Source organism: Trachypithecus francoisi, unplaced genomic scaffold, assembly GCF_009764315.1.
Source record: "Trachypithecus francoisi isolate TF-2019V2 unplaced genomic scaffold, Tfra_2.0 Lachesis_group21, whole genome shotgun sequence".
Taxonomy (NCBI): domain Eukaryota; kingdom Metazoa; phylum Chordata; class Mammalia; order Primates; family Cercopithecidae; genus Trachypithecus; species Trachypithecus francoisi.
The window spans coordinates 26,840,325-26,866,091 of record NW_022681467.1 but is presented as its reverse complement, the minus strand read 5'-3'; the positions used below and the strand labels follow the sequence as shown (position 1 = coordinate 26,866,091).

The window sequence follows — 25,767 nt, the reverse complement described above, 5'->3', positions numbered from 1 at the left end:
AGCTCCCTGCTGAATGGTGAAGCCGTCACACTTAACTGCATACCCAGACTTTTACATAAAAAAGAAATCCATGTCTGTCTTTTGGAGTCATTCTTGTTTGGGGGGAATATCAGTTAAAACAGTTGAACAAGTATTTTAATACACCAGGTGATGTTATGGGTACTAAGTGGAGAGACAAAGATCAAATATGTAAAATAAAATTTGAAAGAATGGATACATATATGAAGATCATAAACCAAGTTATTACAGTCCAGAGTGACTGCGGGTTGGAATACCATTATCTAAGGTGACCAGGGAAAGCCTCTCCAACAAGGTGACATTTGGGATGATATGGAATGACGAGCAGGAGATTTTCGTGGGAAGATTTGGAGAAACAGCTCTACAGGGAGAGCAGATGACAATTGCTAAGGCCCAGAACTGGAAACAAGATTGGCAAGTTCAAAGTCCCTAAAGACATTACACACGTGTATCCTTCTGTTAGAAAGCAGAGAATAAGTAATTCTCGTTAATTTATTTTTTAAAAACTTTTTATTTGTATTGTCGAGATGGAGTTTTACTCTGTCACCCAGGCTATAGTGCAATAGTACGATCTCAGCTCATTGCAACCTCTGCCTCCCAGGTTCAAGCAATTCTCCTGCCTCAGCCTCCCTAGTAGCTGGGATTACAGGCACCCACCACCGTGCCCAGCAAATTTTTATATTTTTAGTAGAGATGGGGTTTCACCATGTTGGCCAGGCTGGTCTCGAACTCCTGACCTTGTGATCTCCCTGTCTTGGCCTCCCAAAGTGCTGGGATTACAGGTGTGAGCCACCGCACCCGGCCAGTTTAATTTAGTTTTTAAGATTTAAATATGATTTAAACATTTATAGGCAAAAAAATATATTTTAAAACAGAACATAATCATGGAGAACAATATTGTCACCAAGCATGACAAGACAGCTGATATAATAACAGCACTGAAGAGTTCTTGCAAATCAGCAAGTACACAACAACACCCCAATAGAATTGTCCAGATATCTGACTAAATAATTCAAAAGGAAGAAATAAAAAGACCAATACTGTATTGAATAAATGTTCTTACTATTTATCAGAGAAATGCAAAGTAATTTTTAAGTTAAATATTTCTTGATATATATTTATTATGTATTAATTAATTCCTTTGTGGCTCTCAAAGGCCAAATGGCTTTAATTGGCCTGTCCCTTTACTGGCACTGGTACTGGCCAGTTTCCCACACTCTCATCTTGTGCTTTGCTGAGACATCTGCTACACACTGTCCTTTGGCCTGGATGACCTCATATAAATCCCCTCCTGTTCTAATTCACTGCCCACAGCCCTGCTGATAAAAGCAAAGCTCATCTCTGCCCTGCTGCAGGGAACCCTATTTCCTTCCCCTGCAGCTCAGGTGCCTCCTCCTCTCAGGTCTGCCAGCCATGAAACTTCTTTTCTTGTTTCTTGCCATCCTTCTGGCCACAGAAGTACCAGTGATATCAGGTAATGTGAGCCTCTCTCAGGGGTCTGGGCTCCTGGTCATGGACTTCCCATCTTTCCCTCCCCTCTCACTGTGGGCATCATGTAAAGCCTTTCCTTCTCTCCTGCAACTTTGGGAAGTTTCCCCAGGATCATCTCAGGTTAAAATCTCTCTCTGATTCTTTTTTGCCAGAGTGGTGGGATGATAGATGTTTGGAGCATCTGGCACTTGAGGGCCAGGGTGGTATCCTGGGGGGAGCTTGGGAGAGGTTTGAGGGGCAAAGCATGGGTGCAGGTTGGGGACTTATTGAGGGCTTTGGGAGACTAGAGTGGAGGTTGGGGTGAGTTGTGATGTGGAGGAAAAACCTTGGCATTGGGGTGATGGAAGGAATGTCAGGATGAGCAGGAGGTGAGGAGCTGGGCTTCCCTGATGGTTTAGGGCAGAGTTGGAGAGAGGATGGGATTTGGGGTTGAGTGGAGCTGGTGTTGGGGATTCGACTGGGGCTTGGGCTGAGGCTGGGAGTCAGTGCTGGATGCTGCAGGGTGTTTGGGTTCAGCTTGGTGATGGGATACTGCTGGGAATTGAGGTTAGTGACTTGATTAGATTAGGGTTAGATTAGATTAGATTAGGGTTTGGCCTGGAGTTGGGGCTTGGGGGCATTGAGTTGAGTAAGGCTGGGAGTTCTAATTAAGGTAGGCCTGAATGAGTTTGAGTTTGAATTGGGTTAATATAGGGTCAAGGAAGATTGGAGATTGGGCTGCGGCTGGAGCTGAGGCTTATTGGGCTTATGTTAAACAGGGTCAGGCTATTGATAAGAAACTGGGTCTGTGTAATGTGACTGAATCCTCTTTTCCCTAATATTACAGGTGATCGTGTCCTTTTACCTTCATTCCTAGCTCTGCTAGGTGGGACATTAATTAGCTTCAGTTGATTCCAAAGTAAGGAGTAGGAAGTTGGGGGATAGGAAGACAGAAGGGTGAGAAGTCCAAAAAAGGCTCTCCTGAAAACTTTGGAGTTCTCGGTTGGAACCATTGTCTCAGTTCTCTTCCCTCTCAAGGTCTCTTCTCTCTTTTCCTGGGACTGGGCCTAGCATTACTCACTCAACTGGCTTTCTTCTCTTCTTCCCTGTCTTCCTGTTCCTCCTCTGCCTTCTCTTTTCTCTCCACTTGAGGGATACTAACATCTGCTTAATTGTTGTTCGTATGCCCCAAAGTAGAGTGTTGGATGGATGGACACTGCCGGTTGTTGTGCAAAGATGGTGAAGACAGCATCATACGCTGCCGAAATCGTAAACGGTGCTGTGTCCCTAGTCGTTATTTAACAATCCAACCAGTAACAATTCATGGAATCCTTGGCTGGACCACTCCTCAGATGTCCACGACAGCTCCAAAAACGAAGAGAAATGTAAATAATGGATAGAAATGACTTTGTTTCAGATTGTTTAGGGTCCACATTTCATTAAAACTCACAAATTTATTTCTGGTGTCTGTCAGTCATAAGGAATGATACCCCACATGGATTGAGGGTGGGGGGATGGCAGGGGGAGGTGAAGAGGTAGTCGAGGGAAGTCACTAGGGCTGGGTCATAGCGATGGTGTGATCATTACAGTCTTGAAGATGATTCCCCATCTACCAACTGCAGGAGAGGCTATTGAGTCAGGAGTGGAGTGGGGAGAGCATGGCGGGAGCTGAGAGATTTAAAGGCATAGCAGATGCCTAGAGAGTGGGAGAGTCCTTAGGCTGGGAGAGTTGGTCCATTTTGAGAGTGAATGGGCTGAGGGTGGATGGGGCTGAATATAACCCAAATCCTTGGGGTTCTAGAGAAACCAGCTGATGCTTTCTAGTGCTCAGGAGGCCCAGCCCCAGGGGTTAGAAGGTGTCTAAGTACTAAGAAAAGATAAAGCACATGATTTGCTTATTTATATATGAATTTGTTCATTATTCATTTTTTCCATTCTTTCATTGATTCATTCACTCATATTCACCTCAGCTCTGCCACTTTCTACTGGCAGACTCTGCATATAAACCTCGCAGAACTTTATCTTCCTCCTCTGTAAATAAGAGTAATAGTAGAATCTGTTTCAGGATTGCAGTAAGGATGAAATGACATAATAATGCAAAGGTAAGCACTCAACAAACGTCATCAGCTATTGTTCATTGATTTATTCAAGGATTTATGAAATATGAGCTGTGTGCCTTCTAACCGTGTTAGACTCTGAGGGAGACAGAAGCCTGACTCATCTGAACTGTTACTTCAGCCCAGGAGAAGACTCACTCGTGGGGAACATTTAAGAATCCTGACTGGGAACCTAGAGGATCTGGGTGTCTTCCCAGGCTTCATTATCTCAAGTCCTATTCTCTGGGCCCCATTTAACCAACACAGCTGTTCACCCCTGAACTGCGTCCTCTGCAGTGAGGCCAGGGACCAAGAGTGCTCGATAAAGCATGATGCATGGCATAGAGACAGACAGAAGGAGTTCACTATCATCCAGGAAGACTATTTGCTCTCAGCTCAATATTTCTGCTCTTAGACTCTGGAAAGAGGGGCCCCTCCTCTGATCTCGATCTGACTCTGGGCCTCCTCTGGCTAAGTCCTTCCTCATGCGGTGAGGAGTTGCTGCGGGCAAGGGGAATATACCCACCAGGAGCCTCTGCCTGCCCTCCTCCCTTTCTGGGCCATGCTGGGTCCTGGGATTGCCTGCCCAGAGAAACCTTGTGCCTGCTTCAAGGAGCTGCAGGGGCCTTTCCTCAAGGTCCATCCTTGGAGGGTTGGGCCACTGGGTGCCAACCACTAGGCAGGAGAAGCATCAAGGGATGCTCTTGTTTGCAGGGTCTGTGAGTAGAGCTGGGGATGGGTGAGAAGAGAGGTGAGCTGTGGGCTGGGCAGGCTCCCCTCGGAATGCCATGTTCCTGCATGGAGTTCTGAGGAATCAGAAAATTATAAATTCAAACCTGACCTTTCAGGTCATTATGAAGGGCTATCTTGTAAATGAGGCTAGATATTTTTATGTATTCTTTTTATTAGCTTGATTAAAACATTTAAGCATGCAGACAAATGACATGACGCAGTAGCCTTCATTTGCCTTCTTGCCGCGGGACCTTCAAATGTTAGGGTTGTGCCTGGTATTGGATCCTACTCTGGCTGATAATACATTTCTTTTAAAAAATTATTTTTGGCCGGGCGCGGTGGCTCAAGCCTGTAATCCCAGCACTTTGGGAGGCCGAGACGGGCGGATCACGAGGTCAGGAGATCGAGACCATCCTGGCTAATACGGTGAAACCCCGTCTCTACTAAAAAATACAAAAAACTAGCCGGGCGACGAGGCGGGCGCCTGTAGTCCCAGCTACTCGGGAGGCTGAGACAGGAGAATGGCGTGAACCCGGGAGGCGGAGCTTGCAGTGAGCTGAGAGCCGGCCACTGCACTCCAGCCTGGGCCGCAGAGCAAGACTCCGTCTCAAAAAAAAAAAAAATTATTTTTAATTCACAAATAATAATTGTACACATTTATGGTGTACAACGTGATAGTTCAATACATGTATAGAAAGTGTAACCACCAAATCAGGGTAATTAGCATATCCATCACCTCAAACATTTATCCCTTTTTTGTGTTGGAAACATTCAAAGTCCTCTCTCTAGCTAATCGAAAATACACAATAGACTGGGTGTGGGTGGCTCACCCCTGTAATCCCAGCACTTTGGGAGGCCAAGGCGGGTGGATCACCATGAGGTCAGGAGTTTGAGACCAGCTGGTCAACATGGTGAAACCGTGTCTCTACTTAATATGAAAATTGAGCCAGGCATAGTGGCTATAATCCCAGCTACTTGGGAGGCTGAGGCAGGAGAATCACTTGAACCTGGAAAGCGGAGGTTGCAGTTAGCTGAGTTGGCACCACTGCACTCCAGCCTGAGCGATAGAGCAAGACTCTGTCTCAGAAAAAAGAAAATACACAATAAATGATTGTTAACTACAGTCACCCTACAAAGCTATGGAACACTAGAACTTACTCCCCCTATCTAGCTGAGATTTTGTATCTGTTAACCAGCCTCTCCGTATTCTCTGATAAACACAATTCTACTCTCTACTTCAATGAGATCCACATTTTTAAGCTTCCACATATGAGTGAGAACAAGTAATATTTATCTTTCTGTATCTGGTTTGTTTCAATTAACATCATGCTCATCTATGTTGCCACAAATGACAGAACTTCATGCTTTTTTTGTGGCCAAATAGTATTCCATTGTGTGTATATGCAAACTTTCTTTATCCCTTCATCTGTTGATGTATACTTACGTTCACAACGTATTTTTCAGCCCACTTCAGAGGCAGGAGCTGCATAATCTTTTCATAGTTTTGCTGCCTCTCTGGGAGCTGGGACACTTAGTCTGCTCATGAGAGCTACCTGTGCTCCCAGGCCTGGGGCGAGACCATAAAAAATGTTTCCTCGCTGGTCTCCCTACCCTCAGGTTTTCTCTGCATTAATCTCTATTATTAGAGGGATTCTTAGTAGGAAGTTTCTCTGTGTCATTCTCCTGCTTAGATTTCTTCCTTTGCTCATCACCACCCAGGGTCTGGACATTCAAAGCCTTCACATGGTGACCTGGTTTCACCTCCCATGACTGTCCCTCACATACCTTCTCTTCAGCCACTGCAACCCTCTTGCCATCCTCTCCTGTCCCCCACATTGTGTTTGTTCATGGCTCCCTCCGGCTGGTCCCCAACACTCAGCTCACCTCTGTGATGAATGCCCTCTCATCCTTCAAAGCCCAGTTGATGCTCCCACCCATGAAAGTCTTCACATAAACTCTGTCTCACTATCTCTCTCTCTTTCTTTGAGACAAGGTCTTGCTTGGTTGCCCAGGCTGGAGTGCAGTGGTGCAATCATGGCTCACTGTAGCCTCACCCTCCCAGGCTCAAGCCATCCTCCCACCTCAGCCTCCTGAGTAGCTGGGACTATACATGCGTGCCAACATGCCTGGCTAATTTTTCTATTTTTTTGTTTTAGAGGCAGGGTCTTACTATATTGCTTAGTCTGCTCTCAAACTCCTTGGCTCAAGTGATCCACCTGCCTCAGCCTCCCAAAGTGCTGGGATTACAGTCGTGAGCCACCACATCCAGCCCTGTCTTATTATTTCTTAATAATTGTAATAGCTGTAATAATAGTTCTCATTGACCCTTGCTATGTGTCATTCCATTCTTACAACAATCCTCTTGTCATCCCTATTTTACTTATTAGGAAACTGAGGCCCAGAGAGGTGATATAATTCGCCCAAGTCACACAGTATTAAGATAGAGCAGGGGATCAAACTGAGTTCTTTTTTTCTTTTTTTTTTTTTTTTTTTTTTTTTTTTGTCTTTTGTTATTTGTCTTGTTTCTTTGGTAGAAAGTAGGCACTAAACTGTCACTGAGTAATGCAGACATTGGATTATCACTTGATTCTGGGCATTCTACAAGAAAGGAACAATTCTCAGGGAATCCTAAAATGAGGCCTGAGCAGAGATCTGGAGTAGAAAAAGGATTTTTAAGTTGAGAAAACAGTGAGGCTTGAGGTGATACCATTCCTTGCCTCTTTTAGACTTTCCTCACTCTCCATCTAGCAGAATAATAGTCTTGTCTAGCAGTTTGTTAATTTGTATTCCTGGGGTCTAAGGCAGAAATGTTTGTTTATTGTATTGTGTATTCACATTCATTCAGATTAAGGTGAGAGCACTAGCTTTTTTTTTCAGTTTTATTTTATTTTATTTTTGAAATTTACAATAACATTGTCTAAATTCAGTTGGGATGGTGTCTTCTGGTGTCTATATTTTACAAAAATAGAAGGCAGAGAGAATTGACTCAGGTTAGGTTGAAAACAAAGAGAAAAGAATGATAATGATCGTTATTGTTCTTACCACTCACATGAAGTGAAACGTGAACAGTGGAAAGGCTGTCTCTGAACATCAGAAAAAAATTATAAAAATTTGTGTTAAAAGTCTGCATTTCACATATTTAGGGAGGATAATGTCAGAGTGGAGGGATCTCAGCTGGTCCTAATCAGCATACATGTAGAATAGAGGACATTTCTTCCAAATTCCAATTTTCAAATGACAGATATCTGCCTAAATTTAATATTTTACACTGTGGTTGTGACTCACCTCTTACCTACCATGCTTTGATTTCCCATACCATATCTATTATTGTTTCATGTTGATTCTCAGACCTTCATATAAGAAATCTTTTCTTTCTTCTTGTAGTTTATTTTGTTGTTTTTGGTAAATTTTTTTATTTAAAATTTTTTTATTTTTAATTTCTGTGATACATAGGTGTATATATTTATGGGGTACATGAAATAGTTTGATACAGGAATTCAGTGTATGCTGATCACATCAGAGTAAATGGGGTATCCATCACCTCAGCATTTATCTCCTCTTTGTATTACATAAAATCCAATTGTACTCTTTTAGTTATTTTAAAATGCACAATAAATTATTGTGAACTACAGTCACCTGTTGTGCTATCAAATACTCGATCTTATTTATTCTATTGAACTATATTTTTAAACCCTTGTAATTTACTCTTAAAAAGCTCCTGTTGGTAATCAAGTCTCTCAGCGGGTTTACTTCTGAAAAGATCTAAATGTATGCTTATCTATTGTATTAGTCCATTTTCATACTGCTATGAAGAAATACCCAAGACTGGGTAATTTATAAAGAAAAAGAGTTTGAATGATTCAGTTTCCCATGGCTGGGAGGCCTCACAATCATGGCAGAAGGCAAAGGAGGAGCAAAGGCACATTTTACATGACAGCAGGCAAAACTGTGTGTGTGGGGGAACTGCCCTTTATAAAATCATCAGATCTTGTGAGACTTTTTTTTCCTTTTTTTTTTTTTTTTTTTAAGAGTCTTGTTCTCTTGCCCAGGCTGGAGTGCAGTGGCACGGTCTTGGCTCACTGTAGCCTCACCTCCCAGGTTCAAGCAATTCTCCTGCCTCAGCCTCCCAAGTAGCTGGGATTATAGATATGCACCACTATGCCTGGCTAATTTTTGTATTCTTTCGTAGAGACAAGGTTTCACCATGTTGGCCAGGCTTGTTTGAACTCCTGGCCTCAAGTGTCCCATCCACCTTGGCCTCCCAAAGTACTAGGATTACAGGCATGAGTCACCACGCCTGGCCAGATCTCACAAGACTTACTCACTATCGCGAGAACAGCACAGGAAAAACCTACCCCCATGATTCAATTACCTCCCACGAGGTCCCTCCCATGATATGTGGGGATTATGGGAGCTACAATTTAAGATGAGATTTGAGTGGGGCCACAGCCAGACCATATCATCTGTTAAGAAAATTTTAGCTAAGTATACAATTCTAGCTTGAACCGTAATTTCCCTCAGCACTCAACATTTCTTTCTCTGCTTACTGGCTCTTTAAAGGCTATGGAGAATTTGAAGTCCCTTTTCTAGGTTATCACTCTTTCTCCAAACTGAGTTCTGATTGGCTTCACAAACTGTCACTCTTAAGAAGTTATGACATGTATTATGTTGTTGTGTAATTATTTGAGTTATTGTCCCCTTTCCAGCAATCCCCCAAACACACACATATTAGGTAGAAATCCACAGGGGCTGAGATGATGTTTTATTTACATCTGCATGCCTGATGTTAAGCCCAGCACTGGACATGAATGCGTTTTAGTGAGTGTTTCTTGAATATGAATAATGAATTCACAAGTGAAAGCATGAGTGGATCTGGTGGGGGCACAAATGGCTGACTCCAGGTTCCAGGAATCTGGGTGGAGAACTTTCTGGGCTGGGGGGAGCAGAGGACCACTGTATCAGGTATACGTGGTTCTGGCTGGCAGGGTTAGTAAGGATGCAGAGGAGTTTCTGGGTCTTGCTCAAATGATAATTTAAAACAACAATAATAGTTAACATTCATTTAGTTCTTACCATGTGTCAGTCCCTTATTGCTTTCTATATATTTAGCCACTAATCCTCACAATTCTAGGGGTTAGCTGTTTTTCCAGTCTACACTGTACATATGAGAAAAAGGGTAGAACAGAGAGTCGCAGAAATTTGCCCCAGGATACACAGCAAGTAAAATGGGAGCTAGGATTGGTTTCCTAGGGGTTCTTGTTTTTTAGATTTTGTTTTTTTAATCTCTCTATAGCCCCTTAGGTTATTTTATTTATTCGTATTTTTACTTTTCATTTTGAAATAATTGTAGATTCACAGGAAGTTACGAGAGGTCCTGTGTACTCTTCACCCAGATTCCTCCAATGCTTAGATTTTACATAACTGTAATGCAATATGAAAACCAGGAAACTGATATTGGTACAATATATGTGTATACTTCCATGCCATTTCATCATGTGCAGATGCAACCACCATCACGATCAAGCTGCAGAACTGTTCCATCACCACGAAGATCTGCCTCCTGTTGCTCCTTTAAAGTCATACCAGCCTTCCTCCCTGTCCCCACGCACTGTCACCATGCTTAACCCTTGGCAACCACTAATCTGTTTTCCCATCTCTATCGTTTTGTCATTTGACATTGTTGAATAAATAGAATCATATGTGAGAGTTCGTGATTGGCTATTTCTTTCTTTTTTTTTTTTTTTGGCTCAGCATTATGCTCTTTTTTTTTTTTTTGAGACAGGGTTTGGCTCTGTTGCCCAGGCTGGAGTGCAGTGGTGTGATCTTAGCTCACCATAACCTCTGCCTCCCGGGCTCAAGCGTTCCTCCCACCTCAGCCTCCCCAGTAGCTGGGACTACAAATGTATGCCACCACGTGTGGCTAATTTTTTATTTTTTGTAGAGATGGGTTTTCGCCATGTCACCCAGGCTGGTCTCGAATTCCTGAGCTCAAGTGATCTTCCCGCCTCAACCTCACAAAGTGCTGGGATTACAGGCCTGAGCACCGTGCCCAGCTAAGCAGCATTAAGCTCTTGAGATCCATCCACACTATGTGTATCAATAATTTGTTCCTTTTAGTTCTGAGTATTTCTACCCATTGCATTAAGGCAAGAAAATTAAATGAAAGGCATGCAGATTAGACAGGAAGGAATAAAATGGTGTCTGTTTGAAGATGTCATAATGGTTTATGTAGAAAATTCTAAGAAATCTACAAACAAAACAAAACAAAAGCAAAGGCAAAACACCTAAAACTAATAAGTAGGTTCAGTAAGGTCACAGGATACAAGGTAAACATACACAAATCAATTGTATTTCTATATAAAGCAATGAACATGTACACTCTGAAATTAAAAATATAATACCATTCAAAGTCACTCCAAGAAAATAAAACACTTAAGTGTACATCTAACAAACTATGTACAGAAATTGTATGCTGAAAACTATAGAATATTGATAAAAGAAATAAGAGCTAAATAAATGAAGAGACACACCATCTTCCTATCTTGTAAGACTCAAATAGCAGATGTTAATTCTCCTCAAATTGACATATTCATTTATGTCAAAATCCCAGCAAGATTTTTTTTGTAGATATAGACCAGACTATTCTGTCTATACCTTGCCTAAAGACAAATCTGCAAAAGAATAATAGCTAAAACAAAATTGAAAAAGGATAAAGTTGGAAGAATTATTTTATCAGATTTTAAGGCTTATTATATAGTAATAGTAATTGAGTTTGTGTGGTCTTGGAGAGACAGGTACATCAATCAATGGAACAGAATAGGGAACTCAGAAATAGCCTCATAGGAGTACAGCCAACTGATTTTTGACAGAGGTGCAAAAGCAATTCATTGGAAGAAAGGTCCTTTTCAACACATGATGCTGGAGCAATTGAACATCTACAGGCAAAAAACAAAACAAACAAGCAAACAAACAAAAATCTAAACCTAAACCTCACACCTTTCACAAATATTTACTTAAAATGGATCATAACAGCCAGTCATGGTGGCTCACACCTGTAATCCCAGTGACTCAGGATGCTGAGAGGGGAGGATCATTTGAGCCCAGGAGTTCCAGACAGCCTGGGCAACATAGCAAGATCCCATCTCTACAAAAATAAAATGCATTAGCTGGGCATGGCGACATGTGCCTCTAGTTCCCAGCTGCTCGAGAGGCTGACTTGGGAAGATTGCCTGAGCCCAGGAGTTTGAGGTTACAATGAGCTATGATTGTGTCACTGCACTCCAGCTTGGGCAACACAGCAAGACCCCATCTCTAAAGAAAATTATTCTTAAAGGATTATATATTTTAAAAAAATGTAAAACTATAAAATTTCTAGAAGAAAGCATAGGAAAAAACATTCAGACTGAGTGCTTGGTGAAGAGCTCTTAGATACAAAAGAACAGCCTAGAAAAGAAAGAGAATCAATAAATTGGACTTACTCAAAATTTTAAACTTTCACTTTGTGAAACACCCGGTGAAGAGAATGGTTGAAAAGACAAATTACAACAGAGCAAGATTATTTTCAAACCATATATCTGACAAAGAACTTGTATCTGGAATATAGAAACAACTCTTAAGACTCAATAGTAATTGCCGGGCATGGTGGCTCACGCCTGTAATCCCAGCACTTTGGGAGGCCGAGGTGGGCGGATCACGAGGTCAGGAGATCGAGGCCATCCTGGCTAACATGGTGAAACCCTGCCTCTACTAAAAATACAAAAAATTAGCTGGGAGGAGTGACAGGTGTGTGCCTGTAGTCCCAGGTACTTGGGAGGCAGGAGAAGGGCGTGAACCCGGGAGGCAGAGCTTGCAGTGAGCCGAGATAGTGCCACTGCACTCCAGCCTGGGTGACAGAGACTCCATCTCAAAAAAAAAAAAAAAAAGTTAGCTGGGCGTGGTGGCGCACACCTGTAATCCCAGCTACTCAGGAGACTGAGACAGGAGAATTGCTTGAACCCAGGAGGCGGATGTTGCAACGAGCTGAGAGCGCGCCACTGCCCTCCAGCCTGGCGACAGAGCAAGACTTCGTCTCCCCCCGCCAAAAAAAAAAGACTCAACAGTAATAATCCAATTAGAAATGGACAAAAGATATGAAAAGACATTTCACTGAAGAGGATATACAGATAGCAAATAAGCACTTGAAAAGATGTTCAACATCATTAGCCATTAGGGAAATGCATATTAAGACCAGAATGAGACACTACTACATACCTATTAGAACAACTAAAATTAAAAATAGTGATTTTAACAAATTTTTTTCTTAGTTTAGGCCCACTCATCCTCCATTATTTTGTCTTTTAATGCCTTCTGACAAATAAAAAAAAATGTGTCCAGGCTGGGTGTGGTGGACTTTGGGAGGCTGAGGTGGGTGGATCACTTGAGGTCAGGAGTTCGAGACCAGCCTGGCCAACATAGAGAAACCCCTACTCTACTGAAAACACAAAAATTATCTGGGTGTGGTGGTATACGCCTGTAATCCTAGCTACATGGGAGGCTGAGGCATGAGAATCGCTTGAACCAGGGAGTCGGAGGTTGCAGTGAGCCAAGATTGTGCCACTGCACTCCAGCCTAAGCAACAGAGCAAGACTCTGTCTTGGAAAAAAAAAAATCCACCTTTCATCTGCCAGATATATGTTCTAAATTACCTGTTTTATTATTACTAGAAGCAAGAGTATAACAAATTCTTTATTTAGTCCATTGTAGTTTTAAATGTTCCTGTCATTTTATTGAAAATAAAACCTATTATCAGGTTGATCCTCTCTAATTTATAAACGATAGGGATTTTCAAAAACATTTCCTTTTGGGGAGAAGTTGTTAAATAAAGAAACACATGGTCTTAAAAAAAAAATCCCAAACTCCCAATAGACCTGGAAACAACCAAAATGGCCCTCAACGGACACATGGTTAAATAGACTACTACATTAATACTGTGGAATACTACCCAGAAGTCAAAGGAATGAATTACAGATACACACAACTTGGGTGACTCTCAGTTCTGTTGATTGTCTTTTTTTTTTTTTTTCCATTAAAGTTGAGATTTTCCTGGTTCTCAGTACGATGAGTAATTTTTGCTGGAACCTGGACGTTTTTGGTATTATTATGTTATGAGATGCTGGATCATATTTCAATGATCTTTGTTGGCTTGTCTCCTCTGACACCGCTCTGGAGAGGACAGTGGGGTGCTGCCTGGATACTGCCAGGTGGGTGGAAGTCCAGGTGTATTTCCTCTGGTACTATCTTGGTTGGGATGGGGAGGGATATTCTGTTCCCTGTGTGGCCTCCAAGTCACATCTCAGGGAGTAGTGGCCCTGTTACTACTGTGTGGTGGTGAAAGTCTTGACTCTGCACTAGGCTCCTTCTGTCATCACCCCATCAGGGAAGTGGAGGGAGGGATGCCTTCTTCCCACCAGATAGGGGAAGTCGAGGCTCCCCACATGATTCCTATGACACTGCATGGTGGTGATTGGCCTTGTGACCATCCAGCAGTGATAATAGTCCCCGCTCCCCACTTGGGTTCCACTCTAGGAGGTTACACCTCCTTACAGAGTGGAAAGGGCAGAATTCGAGGCTCCCCACGTAGCCTTCTTTGGTGGATGTATGAGTGGGGAGTGTAGTTTTGTCTTTGGTTTTTCCTGGAGCTGAGTGGTTATTGTCTAAAATGTTCTTTCTTGCTGGGTTGATCTTTCCTGGTTCTTTGGCTAGAGAGAGGAGACTTTCCTTGGGACTCTATGTCTGTACTCGTTTGTATTTCCAGGTTGTCAGTCTCTCCAGCACAAGTCTGGGATCGATGAGGCAAAAAGAAAACCCAGGGAATTCATGACTGTGTCCTTCCTTAGATCCTGAGGTCCCTGCCTTGTTCTTCTTTACTTTACCTTTCAGAGTACACACACACACACACACACACACACACACACACCCAGGGTTTTAAACGGAACTTAGCAGGACAAATAAAGAAAAATACATTGACTCTTTTTTTCCTGGAAGTAGAAGTCACTATTTCCCTTTAGGTTTTCTCCCTGCTCCCCGTTTAGGTTTTTATGATGCTTCCCGACTTATCAGATTCATGTCACTCCTAGGTAGAAGTTAACTATTTTGTTTTTTTTTTTTCTTTTGCCAGGCAAACGCCACATCCTTCGATGCATGGGTAACAGTGGAATTTGTAGGGCCTCTTGCAAAAAGAATGAACAGCCTTACCTCTATTGCAGAAATTATCAGCCCTGCTGCCTCCAGTCCTACATGAGGATAAGCATTTCCGGCAAAGAGGAAAATACCGATTGGTCTTATGAGAAGCAGTGGCCAAGACTACCTTGAGTGATGGTGATTACCATTCTCAACCTCTCTGGGCACAGAGACCTGCTGTCAACCCCCCTCATTAAAATTCATGTACCTGCTACCCTTGCCTGTCTTTGATCCACTGAAAATCATAGTGAGAGACTGGGCTTTGCATGGTGACAATGTCTGTTTCATTCTGGATAAGCCCCGTAAGAGAGAAGGCTGGAAAACTGGGGAAACAGTTACAGAGAAGCTAGACAAGCCAGTGAGGAGGGGGAAGAATGAATCGAATAAGGGAGGGTCGAAGGGTTTAGGCAGATTTATGACTTAATCTGTGCCATGTAGAACTCAGGGAGGGTCTTTAACCAGTGGGATGAATACATAGGGCAGTAGGTGGAGGTCTTGTAGACAACTTTAGCCTAGTTCATGAAAAAACTTTATAACCAACAGAGCTGCTGTAATATGGAATAAGCTGTGTTGGTTTCAAGCCGTGAGACTGAAGGGCCTGTTTGGTGCTTATTGCAGAAGGTCTTTGAATATTGGGTGCTGTTGTTGTGGATAGTCAAGGTCCTCTAATTCTTCAAAACCTAAGAGGCTTATGTCCCCAATAACAACTAACACCAGCTTTGTAATATAAAATTCGAATTTTACTTTTTATGTCTTAACCTCCCACTAACAGTTCTAAATTCTGTCAAAAGTATAGTACTTACTTTACCCATTATCTTTCTCTACTTCTCTGATTCTCCTCAACTCATTACAATTTGCCTTTGTGCTTATTTGCTATTGAACTGGCTCTGGTCAAGGTCACCAGTGGACCTCCTTTTTTTTTTCATCATAATATGTCTTCTTCTTCTTTTTTTTTTTTTTTTTGAGACGGAGTCTCGCTCTGTCGCCCAGGCTGGAGTGAAACTCCATCTCTACTAAAAATACGTAACTTGGCTGGGCGTGGTGGCAGGTGCCTGTAGTCCTAGCTACTCGGGAGGCCGAGGCAGGAGAATTGCTTGAACCCAGGGGGCAGAGGGTGAGCCAAGTTTGCGCCATTGCACTCCAGCCTGGGTGACAGAACGAGACTCTGTCTCAAAAAAAAAAAAAAAAAAGACTCTGAGAAATGGGTTCTGCCTCAATTTAATTTGGCTTCCATTACATCTACTGAAATCAAGGCCATACTTATTAAACATGATACTATGCTAATGACTGTTCCTCTTCCCCTACCCATTTCTCCACCATCTACATGCTTTTTAGGCCATACCTCTCCCCTCTCTGGGAACTGAGGAATGGAGACACTCTCTGTCATAGACGTAAGAGGCACTTCTTGTGGATATGTGGATGTCTAGTATAAGATACTGCAGTGACAGCAGTTTTGCTTTTCAGAGCAGAGGCCTGGCATTTTGTTTCCACCTTCCTGTGCTAAGAGAGTCCAGTAATTAAGCCACATTCACTCCTTGGAAAAAACTCTGTGTTGTATCGGAACCTCACCGATGGTTCACGGGCTTCCAGCAGAATATATGCCTCCCTTTTATTTGTAGAAGAGTATACAGAAATTCATTTGGACAGAAGGAGTCTCTCTATGTAATAGGCACCCTTCTACTATTGCTCACAATCAATCAATGGTCCAGATGGCAATTATGATTTTCCACATTCCTCAGAGCTTCTCTCTCCTGAAATCACTCTGCAAATTTTGTTGACCAATTTGCAAACAAAAGAGAACGCGGTGGCCTACCCAACCTAGAAATCTATTCTGCCGAATTCCCTTAAAAACACCATTGAGAATGCAAAATAAGTCCCTTTTTGTTTTTTTGCAGAAGCATTACAAGAAAGCGTGTCTAAAACCACACAACTATGCACACACACACAGAGACACACGTGCTCGCACACACACAGAGTTGGGATCAAAGAATCTTATCCGATACATAGTTGGGGGAGCGTGGGAAAAAGCTGGCAAGAGGGGAGATGGAGAGATCTGATTGGCTAAAGATGTTGGAATGTTACAGTATGGCATGGAGTGGTTCCTGGGCTATACAAAAAAGGGGGTGGGCAGGCAGAGAGAATGATAAATCCAGGCTACTAGAGAGAGGGTCAGTGGCCATGCATGAGTTAAAGATAGTAGAGGCCAGTTTACATGGATGAAATGTTTTATTATTCAGTGGTCATTTGAAGAAGGATGGACTTGTAATGGTCCAGGGGAGGAGCATCTGCTTGGCAGGACACCTACATGGTCTGGTGTCTGTCCAGGACATCAGGGGACTCAAAAACAGGTTTCTTGAGTTTCATCTGACGGCTTGCTGGTGACAGACCGCCTGAAGGGACTTTCTCCAGAGGCGAGGCTACTCGAGGTTGAGTGGGTTCGTGATCGGGCGGGCCGAGTCATGCGGACATGTGGTACTGTAACAGAGAACCAAGGTGACTAGAAGGTGAAGCCCCAGTTGAGCCCAGCTAACCTACGAGTCTCACCAAAGGCTTTATGTTTAGCTTTTCCGACTCATTTACAATGACTCCCAGGACAAGATATAGCCATCCCCATTTTGTATTATTTGCTCTAGGTGAGTGGTGATATGTGAGGCCACTTTAATCCTTTAGATCTGGTTGGAATCTCAGCTGATTGTAGTCACCCCAGAACAAGGGGAAACCCTAAGTCCAGAGTATGGCCTCTTAGCTATGTCCACACCATTCAGACAGTGACAGAATGGAGGCTTTGGGAACCCAAACAGGTAACCAAAACCTACAGTGCATGCAAGACTAAACCAAAAGAAAGGAAAGACAAACACACAAGTATGAAGGGGTTTCACAAACACAGTGCAAGCCCGATACGAGACTACCATCCGTGTCCACAGGCTACCTTGCTACCAGGGAGGAGATGTGTAGGACGGTGCAGGTGAAGGGGAGGGCAGGTTGGCTTGGAGCTGACCTGGACACAGGGATGACGTACAGGTTGCCAGAGATGGAGGAGCTCTGGGGGTAGGTGTTAAACTCAGACTCCTGTTCTGCCACTGCTTGACTCTAAGGTCCTTCCAGCTTGGCTGGGACTGGGCCTTACCTGGCATATAGCCTCCCTGCCTATCCTCCTGGGCAGCAGCCACTCCCCTAGCTGTATTTCAATGCTGGGGTCAAAAGGTGCTGTCATCTGCAGAGTTCTCTGGGCACAGGCTCTGACCCTCCTATTTAGAGCCAAGGCTGTCCTTGGATTCCTATGTCTGGAGGTTAATTCAAGGGTTAGTAGGTGGTGGTGGAAGACAGGCCCTGCCTATCAAGTTTCAGCTGCTGCTGTGACCCTGGATTTAGGATGACAAGAGGAGGCCTGCCCCTTACAACTAGATCCTTTCTTCCTCCTGGGAGACCAGGGCTGGCCCTGTAGGCTAAATCTCTTGGGGCGTACTGAGCCACGTTCTATCGGGCTCTCACTGCACAGGAAGACCGCGGACATGCTGCAGGCAGCCAGTGCAGCCAGGAGAGACTGGAAGGCGGGGCGGGGCCAGCACAGAGGAAGGTACCTGACTCGGTGCTCAGGTGACTGAGCTGCACATACGGGACTGGAAGCAGGACGGACACAGGAAAAGGCAGGTTAGTGATCCGAGACTGCCAAGTGGCAACCTCAGCTGCCTGGTAGACACTGACAGAATACTCTAAGCCAGGGATAAACATTTATCTTAAGCTCCCAGAGAGGAGGTGAGGCTGACAAGATACTTCAATAACATCTCGAATGTTACTTTCCTCAACTAGACAAAGGCAATTGTTTTCCCCTCACCTATCAACAGTCATCTTGCTTTGGATCAGAAGTGGGCTGGAAGATCAGCTATTTCATAGGAAAAGGATAAGAATGGGATAGGAGAGGGGCTCCTGGTCCTCCCAGTGAGCCACAGAGCTGTGGGTGTGGGCTCGGTTGGTAGCGGCTCACAGGCAAGGATGACACAGCCACTTAAGACAAGACATACATGGTCTGCCTGGGAGGTACAGGGCTGCACCCAGGGCCCAGCTGCCCAGAGCAGCTGATCAGGCAGCTCTCCAATGACCATTATCCACACTAATACCAAAGACAGAAGAAAAATCACCCTACTGGGTAAGGAGCTCTGTACCTGGGTGAAAGAGTTTTTCTTAAAACTCCAAGAAGGAGCAAGTGTAGATAATTCTGTGACCATGAGAAAGCTCAGGGGTCTTACAATACAAGAAGACCAGGACAATGGCATATGATATGGACACACCCTTGGATTTGCTCTAAAACACTCTCCAAGTTCATCTCCTGGAGTGGAGGAGACTTTACCAAGGATACTGCCCTTTTCTCCTGCGTCTCCGTTTCATTTCTCTTGATCAGGAGTTATTAACCAGCTGAGTTTAAATGCAAATCATAATTTCAGATTCACACCTAGGACAGCCTAAGCTGCAGGGGTTCAAAATTGGGCTTTGGAGTCAGACTGCCAGGGTTTGAACCATAGCCCTGCAGCTGAATTTTTACCCTTGGTAATGTGCTTAGTCTCTCTGAGCCTCAGTTTCTTCCTCTATAAAATGGCACTAATAACAGAATGACCTCTTAGATTAAGAATATATAGGCTGGGTGTGGTAGCTCATGCCTGTAATCCCAGCACTTTGGGAGGCCGAGGAAGGCAGATCACGAGGTCAAGAGATCAAGACCATCCTGGCCAACATGGTGAAACTGTCTCTCCTAAAAATACAAAAATTAGCCAGGCATGGTGGCACGTGCCTGTAGTCCCAGCTACTTGGGAGGCTGAGGCAGGAGAATCGCTTGAACCCAGGAGGTGGAGGTTGCAGTGAGCCGAGATCACACCACTGCACTCCAGCCTGGCGACAGAGTGACATTCCATCTCAAAAAAAAAAAAAAAAAACCCAAAAAACCAAAAAACAAAAGAATATATAGTGCCTGATAAAAGTAAGTGCTGAGTGTTAGCTTCTCATAAATATAGACAAATCAGTGTTCCATAACCATTTCAGTTTCTACTTTGCTTAAGGCTAGCTGCCACAGAGGTTATATCTCAGGAATTGTGGGCTCCCAGATGTGAAACTGGCCCCCAATAATCCTAAATTGTTGCTAGATAGAAAGTTGTATACTACTCACTGTAGCCCATTCCCTGCAAAAAGTACTTGAAGGCCTCGGCGAGCTTCCCAGGCTGGGGGGATAAAACAAGAGGGCATTAATCTTCACACAGACAGAGAGGCAGAATTAAATGAGTGTTTAAAAAAAAAATTTCCTTACCTGAACTACCTGGGGCAGTCCCCCACAGTCTGCCATCTAGAAAAGGAAAAATATGCAAGTCAGCTGGGACTTACCCTTAAGAGAATTGCTCTGAACACCCCAAGTCCTTTCAAACAGAACAAGATCGAATTCTAGGTTTTAACGTTTAACTTCAAGTCATACAAACATTTATAACCTTGGATGAAAATCTGATATCATTATTACATACTTGTTTATCAATAAGACTGAAGCCCTGACTTTTAGGCCTATGGTGGCAATTTTCTGTTGAGGTGATAGTGAAGTTAACCACTATTCTCAACCATGAAAAGCACCTGAAGAATGTTCCTTTCAGAGCCCTCAAACAGTGTGACCCTAACTTCTCTGTGCATCGTGCTTTCCAAGTCCCATTTCAACTCTACATTATCTTTCCTCCATGAGTAAGGACACTCAGCCATCAGGAGCTGATACTGATTCAGCCAGCTCGCTCAGTCAGTTACTTTCCTCTAATAGCTGGGTTTGGTAATGCTGCTTTTCACTTCATAAACATTTACAGCTGGTTATTCTCATGCGTCCAAGGATTTCTAGGATATGGCTTCATTAGTGTGTGCTGGAATTACCTGAAGGACTTGTTAAAACTCAGATTCTTGGATTCCTGTCCCAGAGATTCTGATTTGATAGGTTTGGGGTATGGTTCACGATCATGCATTTCTGGCCGGGCAGGTGGCTCACATCTGTAATCCCAGCACTTTGGGAGGCCGAGGCGGGGGGATCACCTGAAGTCAAGAGTTCCTGACCAGCCTGGCCAACATGGTGAAACTCCATCTCTACTGAAAATACAAAAATTGGCCGGGCGTGGTGGCTCACACCTGTAATCCCAGCACTTTGGGAGACTGAGGCGGGTGGATCACGAGGTCAGGAGATCGAGACCATCCTGGCTAACACAGTGAAACTCCGTCTCTACTAAAAATACAAAAAATTAGCCGGGTGTGGTGGCAGGCGCCTGTGGTCCCAGCTACTTGGGAGGCTGAGGCAGGAGAATGGCGTGAACCCTGGAGGCGGAGCTTGTGGTGAGCCCAGCTGGCGCCACTGCACTCCAGCCTGGGTGACAGAGCGAGACTCTGTCTCAAAAAAACAAAAACAAAAACAAAAAAACAAAAATTAACCAGGCATGGTGGCACACACCTGTAGTCCCAGCTACTCTGGAGGCTGACACAGAAGAATCGCTTGAACTCAGGAGGCGGAGGTTGCAGTGAGCCAAGATCATGCCACTGCACTCCAACCTGGGCAACAGAGAGTCCATCTCCAAAAAAAAAAAAAAAAAAAAAAAATAGAACTTACAGTTCTAATAAGCTCCCAGGTGATTTGAATCTACTATCCACAGTAAAGCATTTTTAGGGCATGCTGGCCCCAGGCCTGCTCTCTTTTTTCCTGCTGTTACGCACTCTGGGCTCAGATGATATCCTATTCAGGCTGACTGGCTTTTTTTAAAAAGGAACATGAATCCCATGGTTTCAATTCACTAGCATCAAAACTTATTATGAGGAGGGACTACAAGTGAGGAGACTGCCACAGAAGACACAGAAGTTTGAGATTAACAAGGGAGAGGCCTCTGAAAATTCTAAGCATAAGATTACAAACAAACATTTAATCTAACAAATATACAAAAAACCAAACCAGCACAGGCTGTATTTTCATGAAGTTTAGGAGCTGAAACCTGATTGGAATATAGAACGGTTCCCACATGCAGAGAGAATACTGGAAGAAACTATTTCCAAGTTTCTATATCAAACTATATCAAAAATGGTTTGAGAATCAGTTCAATCTGCCATAGGAGTTATCCACTCTATTCTATGGTGTTATAGATGGGCATTTTTGCCCAAAAATAACTATGTCTATGGTTATTGTAGGGTTTAGTTTTCTGCGTTTGAATATTGATTCAAACTTGAAGTGAGAAACTAGTTTGAAACTACAAACTTAAAAAATTTTTTTTTTTTTAGAGATAAAGTCTCACTCTTGTTGCCCAGGCTGGAGTGCAATGGCACAGTCTCAGCTCACTGCAACCTCTGCCTCCCAGGTTCAAGCGATTCTCCTGCCTCAGTCTCTGGAGTAGCTGGGATTACAGGCGCCCAGCATCATGCCTGGCTAATTTTTGTATTTAGTAGAGATGAGGTTTCATCATGTTGGGCAGGCTGGTCTTGAACTCCTGGCCTCAGCCTCCCAAAGTGTTGGGATTACAGGCGTGAGCCACCATGCCTGGCCCCTCCCCCAAATTTTTAGACCAGCCCATCAATTGCCTGGAGGGCAGAACATGTTGAATGTGGTCACCTCAAAGCATTAACCTCACATTAGATTTTTAGGAACTACAGGCTATTTCTGGTAACAGCACTTCCCTTTCAAGCACACTTCAAAGAGAAAAGGAAGACGGCAGAGGTCTTTCAGACTGAAAATGTAGCAGTAAGCAACATATGATCAGCATTGAAATCTACAGTAGTCCAAGTACAAACTAGAAGGTCAGCTACCTAAACACTTTAGTAGAGGCTCTAGGAAAAGCTAGGTTGAAACAATAACAGGTAGAAATTCTTGCCTCCTATATACTCAAAAGTGGGAGATACTTGATACTAGCTCTAGATATTTAGCATAAGAGTTGGTCTGTATTTGCCCTAAGAGAAAGAAAATGCATACACCCTCATCATGAGAATTGTTACTGAAAGCTTCCTTACCAGCAGAGCAGGACTTTGCATATAAAGAATTTACATCCATTATGTTAATTCTCACAATATTAAATAATGTTGACAAAGTTTTTTTTTTTTTTTTTTTGAGACAGGGTTTCACTCTGTCACCTAGGCTGGAGCGCAGCGTCAGGAGCACAAATCCTCGAATTCCTGGGCTCAAGGAATCCTCTTGCCTCAGCTTCCTGAGTAGCTGGGGCCACAGATGTGCACCACCAGGCCCAGCTAATTTTCTTACTGTTTTTGTAGAGACAGAGTCTCACTATGTTGCCCAGACTGCTCTCGAACTCCTGGCCTCCCACCTCTGCCTTCCAAAGCGCTGGGATCATAGGTGTGAGCCACTGCACCCAGCCAAAGTTTTTAGTTACATGGGAAAGGCTATGTCATAAAGTTGAGGAAAACATACAGGGTGGTAAATACTCTGACAGGGTGTCACTCTGTCACCCAGGCTGGTCTCAAACTCCTGGACTCAAGCGATCCGCCCACCTCAGCCCCCCAAAGTGTTGGGATTATAGGCATGAGCCACCGTGCCCAGCCCCTCTCTAATTTTAATGATGTAAAAATGTATAGGAAAAAGACCGCAATATTTTACCAGAGGTTTGGGTGGTAGGATTACGAATAATTTAGATTTATTTTATTCCATATTCTTTCTTCTTTTTTGCAATGTTTTACAATGCGAACATATTCAGGAAAACAGCTTTATTTTATTTGTTTATTTATTTTGGAGATGGAGTCTCACTCTGTCGCCCAGGCTAGAGTGTAGTGGTGTGATCTCGGCTCACTGCAACCTCTGCCTCCCAGATTCAAGCGATTCTCCTGCCTCAGCCTCCCAGGTAGCTGGGACTACAGGTGTGTGCCACCATGCCCAGTTAATTTTTGTATTTTTAGTAGAGACGGGGTTTCACCATATTGGCTAGGCTGGTCTCAAACTCCTGACCTCATGATCCACCTGCCTCAGCCTCCCAAAGTGCTGAGATTACAGGTGTGAGCCACTGCACCTGGCCAAAAGCATAATTTCAAAAAGAGAATGAAGGCTGGGCGTGGTGGCTCACACCTGTAATCCCAGCACTTTGGGAGGCCAAGGTGGGTGGATCACAAGGTCAGGAGACTGAGACCATCCTGGCTAACACGGTGAAACCTCGTCTCTACTGAAAATATGAAAAATTAGCTGGGGGTGGTGGTGGGCACCTGTATTCCCAGCTACTCAGGAGGCTGATGCAGGAGAATCGCTTGAACCTGGGAGGTGGAGGTTGCAGTGAGCCGAGATCGTGCCACTGCACTCCAGCCTGGGTGACAGAGCAAGACTCTGTCTCAAAAAAACAAAAACAAAAACAAAAACCAAAAAAACGAAGAGAATGAGATAACCAAAGAGAGGGAAGCTTTGCTTCTTTCTGGGCAATTATTCCAATGATTAATCTGAAGCATATATAAGGGTTGGAAGTGAGGGAAGAAGACACATTACCTTTAGCAAACTTGTATTTACAGGGTTCAGGCGGGAATTGCATTCGACCTAAAATTTTAAAAAAAGGAGAAAACAATTTTATGAGTTGCTAGGAAAAAAAATGAAATAGCTCGGCATGAGAATGATCTTGCAAGATCAACAGCTCAGTTTGCAGAAGGCTGAACCAGCCAAAGAGATTACCAAAATACGTAATGGGAGATATATTTATATGATACACTTTGATATTTCTGAGCAGATCTAAAAATTTAACTTATCTAATTTTCGGAATCAGTTATGTGACTTTAAAAAACTACAAGCTGAATCTAAGTCTTCCTACTGACCAGCTATATAACATGAAAGTAGGTTACCTTACTTCTTTGAACAATGGACTGGACCGTGAGTCCTCTCCTGCTGGAATCTCTTTTAATGGCTTCTGAGCACAACTGGTTCTAATGGCTAAGCCCTGGGCACCTCCCTTGCCTCACTTTTCACCTTTTTCCTTAGTGGTTTTGCCATTCTTTATATCCTCACTCTTTTCCATCTCAAGGTCTTTGGCTATCCAGTCCAAAGTTGAACTCTTCTCATTTTTCTCTTATGGAGTCATTTAATTAAGAATCGTAGCCCTGTGCATTCACATGTCTGATATCCTGCACCCTTGTGTTCATGAAGGCAGAGATGTCAAAGAAAATGTTCTGGGGAGACAATCTCTTGGTTCCGCATTGTTTTACAGCTATTTTGATCAACTGGATCTCTCCGTTTATATGTTTGCTAAGAACACACATAAAAACCTGTGCTCAGAATCTGGATCCAGCAGGGTGAAATATGTAATACAAAGCAAAATGAAACACTGCAAACGTTTTGCAACTGAGCTGAGTGAACACAGAAAGGAGTGGGATTTCTACAGGTAGATAAAGGGAAAGGGTGAGTGCTTGAGGGCTTCCAGAATCAAGGCAAAAGCATAAGGAAAGCCCCAGGAGTGGGAACGGAACAGCTACCGAGGCAAGTGTGAGGTGAGGTAGACTGAAGGTGAGGCTGGGGCACAGGCTGGAGCTGACTGTGGAAGGCAGGATGCCACAGAAGGTGTCTGAAGTGACAGGATTTGAGTTGTTTTAGGAGAGCAGTGGCCTACATGATAGACTGCAGTAGCAGCAAGCAGTGGTTAAAATTACCTAAGCAAGACCCAGTAATCCAGATGAACTTTTACTCTGGGGATTGCGGGTGGGGGGGTATACAAAACTCTTCTAAAATCAGGGATGATATAAAAGTCAGGATCACCGAATCGGAGTTTTGATTTGCTCTATACAAAGGACAATGCAGGCAGTGACAAACGAATGTACCCGTTCACTACAGAATGTGCATTAACTCTAAAATGTAGAATTTAAAAACTGGATCCCTAACCGCTAGGTACAGTGCTTAGAATACAGTAGATAGACTATAAATACTTTCTGGAAGAAAGAACTCTCAAATCTGGATTTAATATAATCAATCATGCTTTCCTTGGTTCACTACTTTGCAATTTCTACATTATATAAGAAGTCTTGATACCTAGTAGACCAACCACAATCACTGTGGGTTTTTGTTGTTGTTGTTGTCATTTTGTTTTGTTTTCTTTGAGATGGAGTCTTGTTTTCTCACCCAGGCTGGGGTGCAGTGGCACGATCTCAGCTCCCTGAAACCTCTGCCTCCTGGGTTCAAGCAATGCTCCCACCAAGGAGCTGGGATTACAGGTGTGTGCCATCACGCTCAGCTCGTTTTTGTATTTTTAGTAGAGACAGGGTTTTGCCATGT

The 25,767-nt window shown here is 43.5% G+C and overlaps 2 protein-coding genes across 4 annotated transcripts in view; one reads left to right on the top strand and one right to left on the bottom strand.

Annotated features, from left to right (window-relative positions):
- The first annotated feature begins 1,311 nt into the window (after nucleotides 1-1,311).
- Nucleotides 1,312-14,748, top strand: DEFB119 (defensin beta 119). 3 transcript variants are annotated; one of them, XM_033186009.1, is made up of 2 exons: nucleotides 1,312-1,492; nucleotides 2,683-2,944. In XM_033186009.1, the coding sequence occupies exons 1-2, from the start codon at nucleotides 1,432-1,434 to the stop codon at nucleotides 2,886-2,888; spliced, it is 267 nt and encodes an 88-aa protein (XP_033041900.1). In that variant the 5' UTR covers nucleotides 1,312-1,431; the 3' UTR covers nucleotides 2,889-2,944. The 3 variants fall into 3 exon arrangements, with proteins under 3 accessions (XP_033041900.1, XP_033041901.1, XP_033041902.1); XM_033186010.1 differs by having other exon boundaries at nucleotides 1,313-1,492; nucleotides 2,686-2,944; XM_033186011.1 differs by lacking the exon at nucleotides 2,683-2,944 and adding an exon at nucleotides 14,473-14,748 and having other exon boundaries at nucleotides 1,317-1,492.
- Nucleotides 14,749-15,736: 988 nt separating this feature from the next.
- LOC117068603 (protein NDRG3-like) overlaps nucleotides 15,737-25,767 on the bottom strand; it is a 50,450-nt gene continuing 40,419 nt past the window's right edge. Inside the window, exons 11-14 of the mRNA XM_033186007.1 lie at nucleotides 24,001-24,048; nucleotides 19,831-19,866; nucleotides 19,693-19,744; nucleotides 15,737-17,009 (exon numbers count right to left, since the gene is read on the bottom strand). Of these exons, the coding sequence (XP_033041898.1) occupies nucleotides 16,873-17,009; nucleotides 19,693-19,744; nucleotides 19,831-19,866; nucleotides 24,001-24,048 (273 nt within the window). The 3' untranslated portion in view covers nucleotides 15,737-16,872. The remainder of the gene's footprint in view (nucleotides 17,010-19,692; nucleotides 19,745-19,830; nucleotides 19,867-24,000; nucleotides 24,049-25,767) is intronic.

Coding starts and splice junctions, on each gene's coding strand:
- DEFB119 (XM_033186009.1), top strand. CDS start 1,432: ATGAAACTTCTTTTCTTGTTTCTTGCCATCCTTCTGGCCACAGAAGTA. Junction 1,493..2,682: donor AGAAGTACCAGTGATATCAG/GTAATGTGAGCC, acceptor TATGCCCCAAAG/TAGAGTGTTGGATGGATGGA.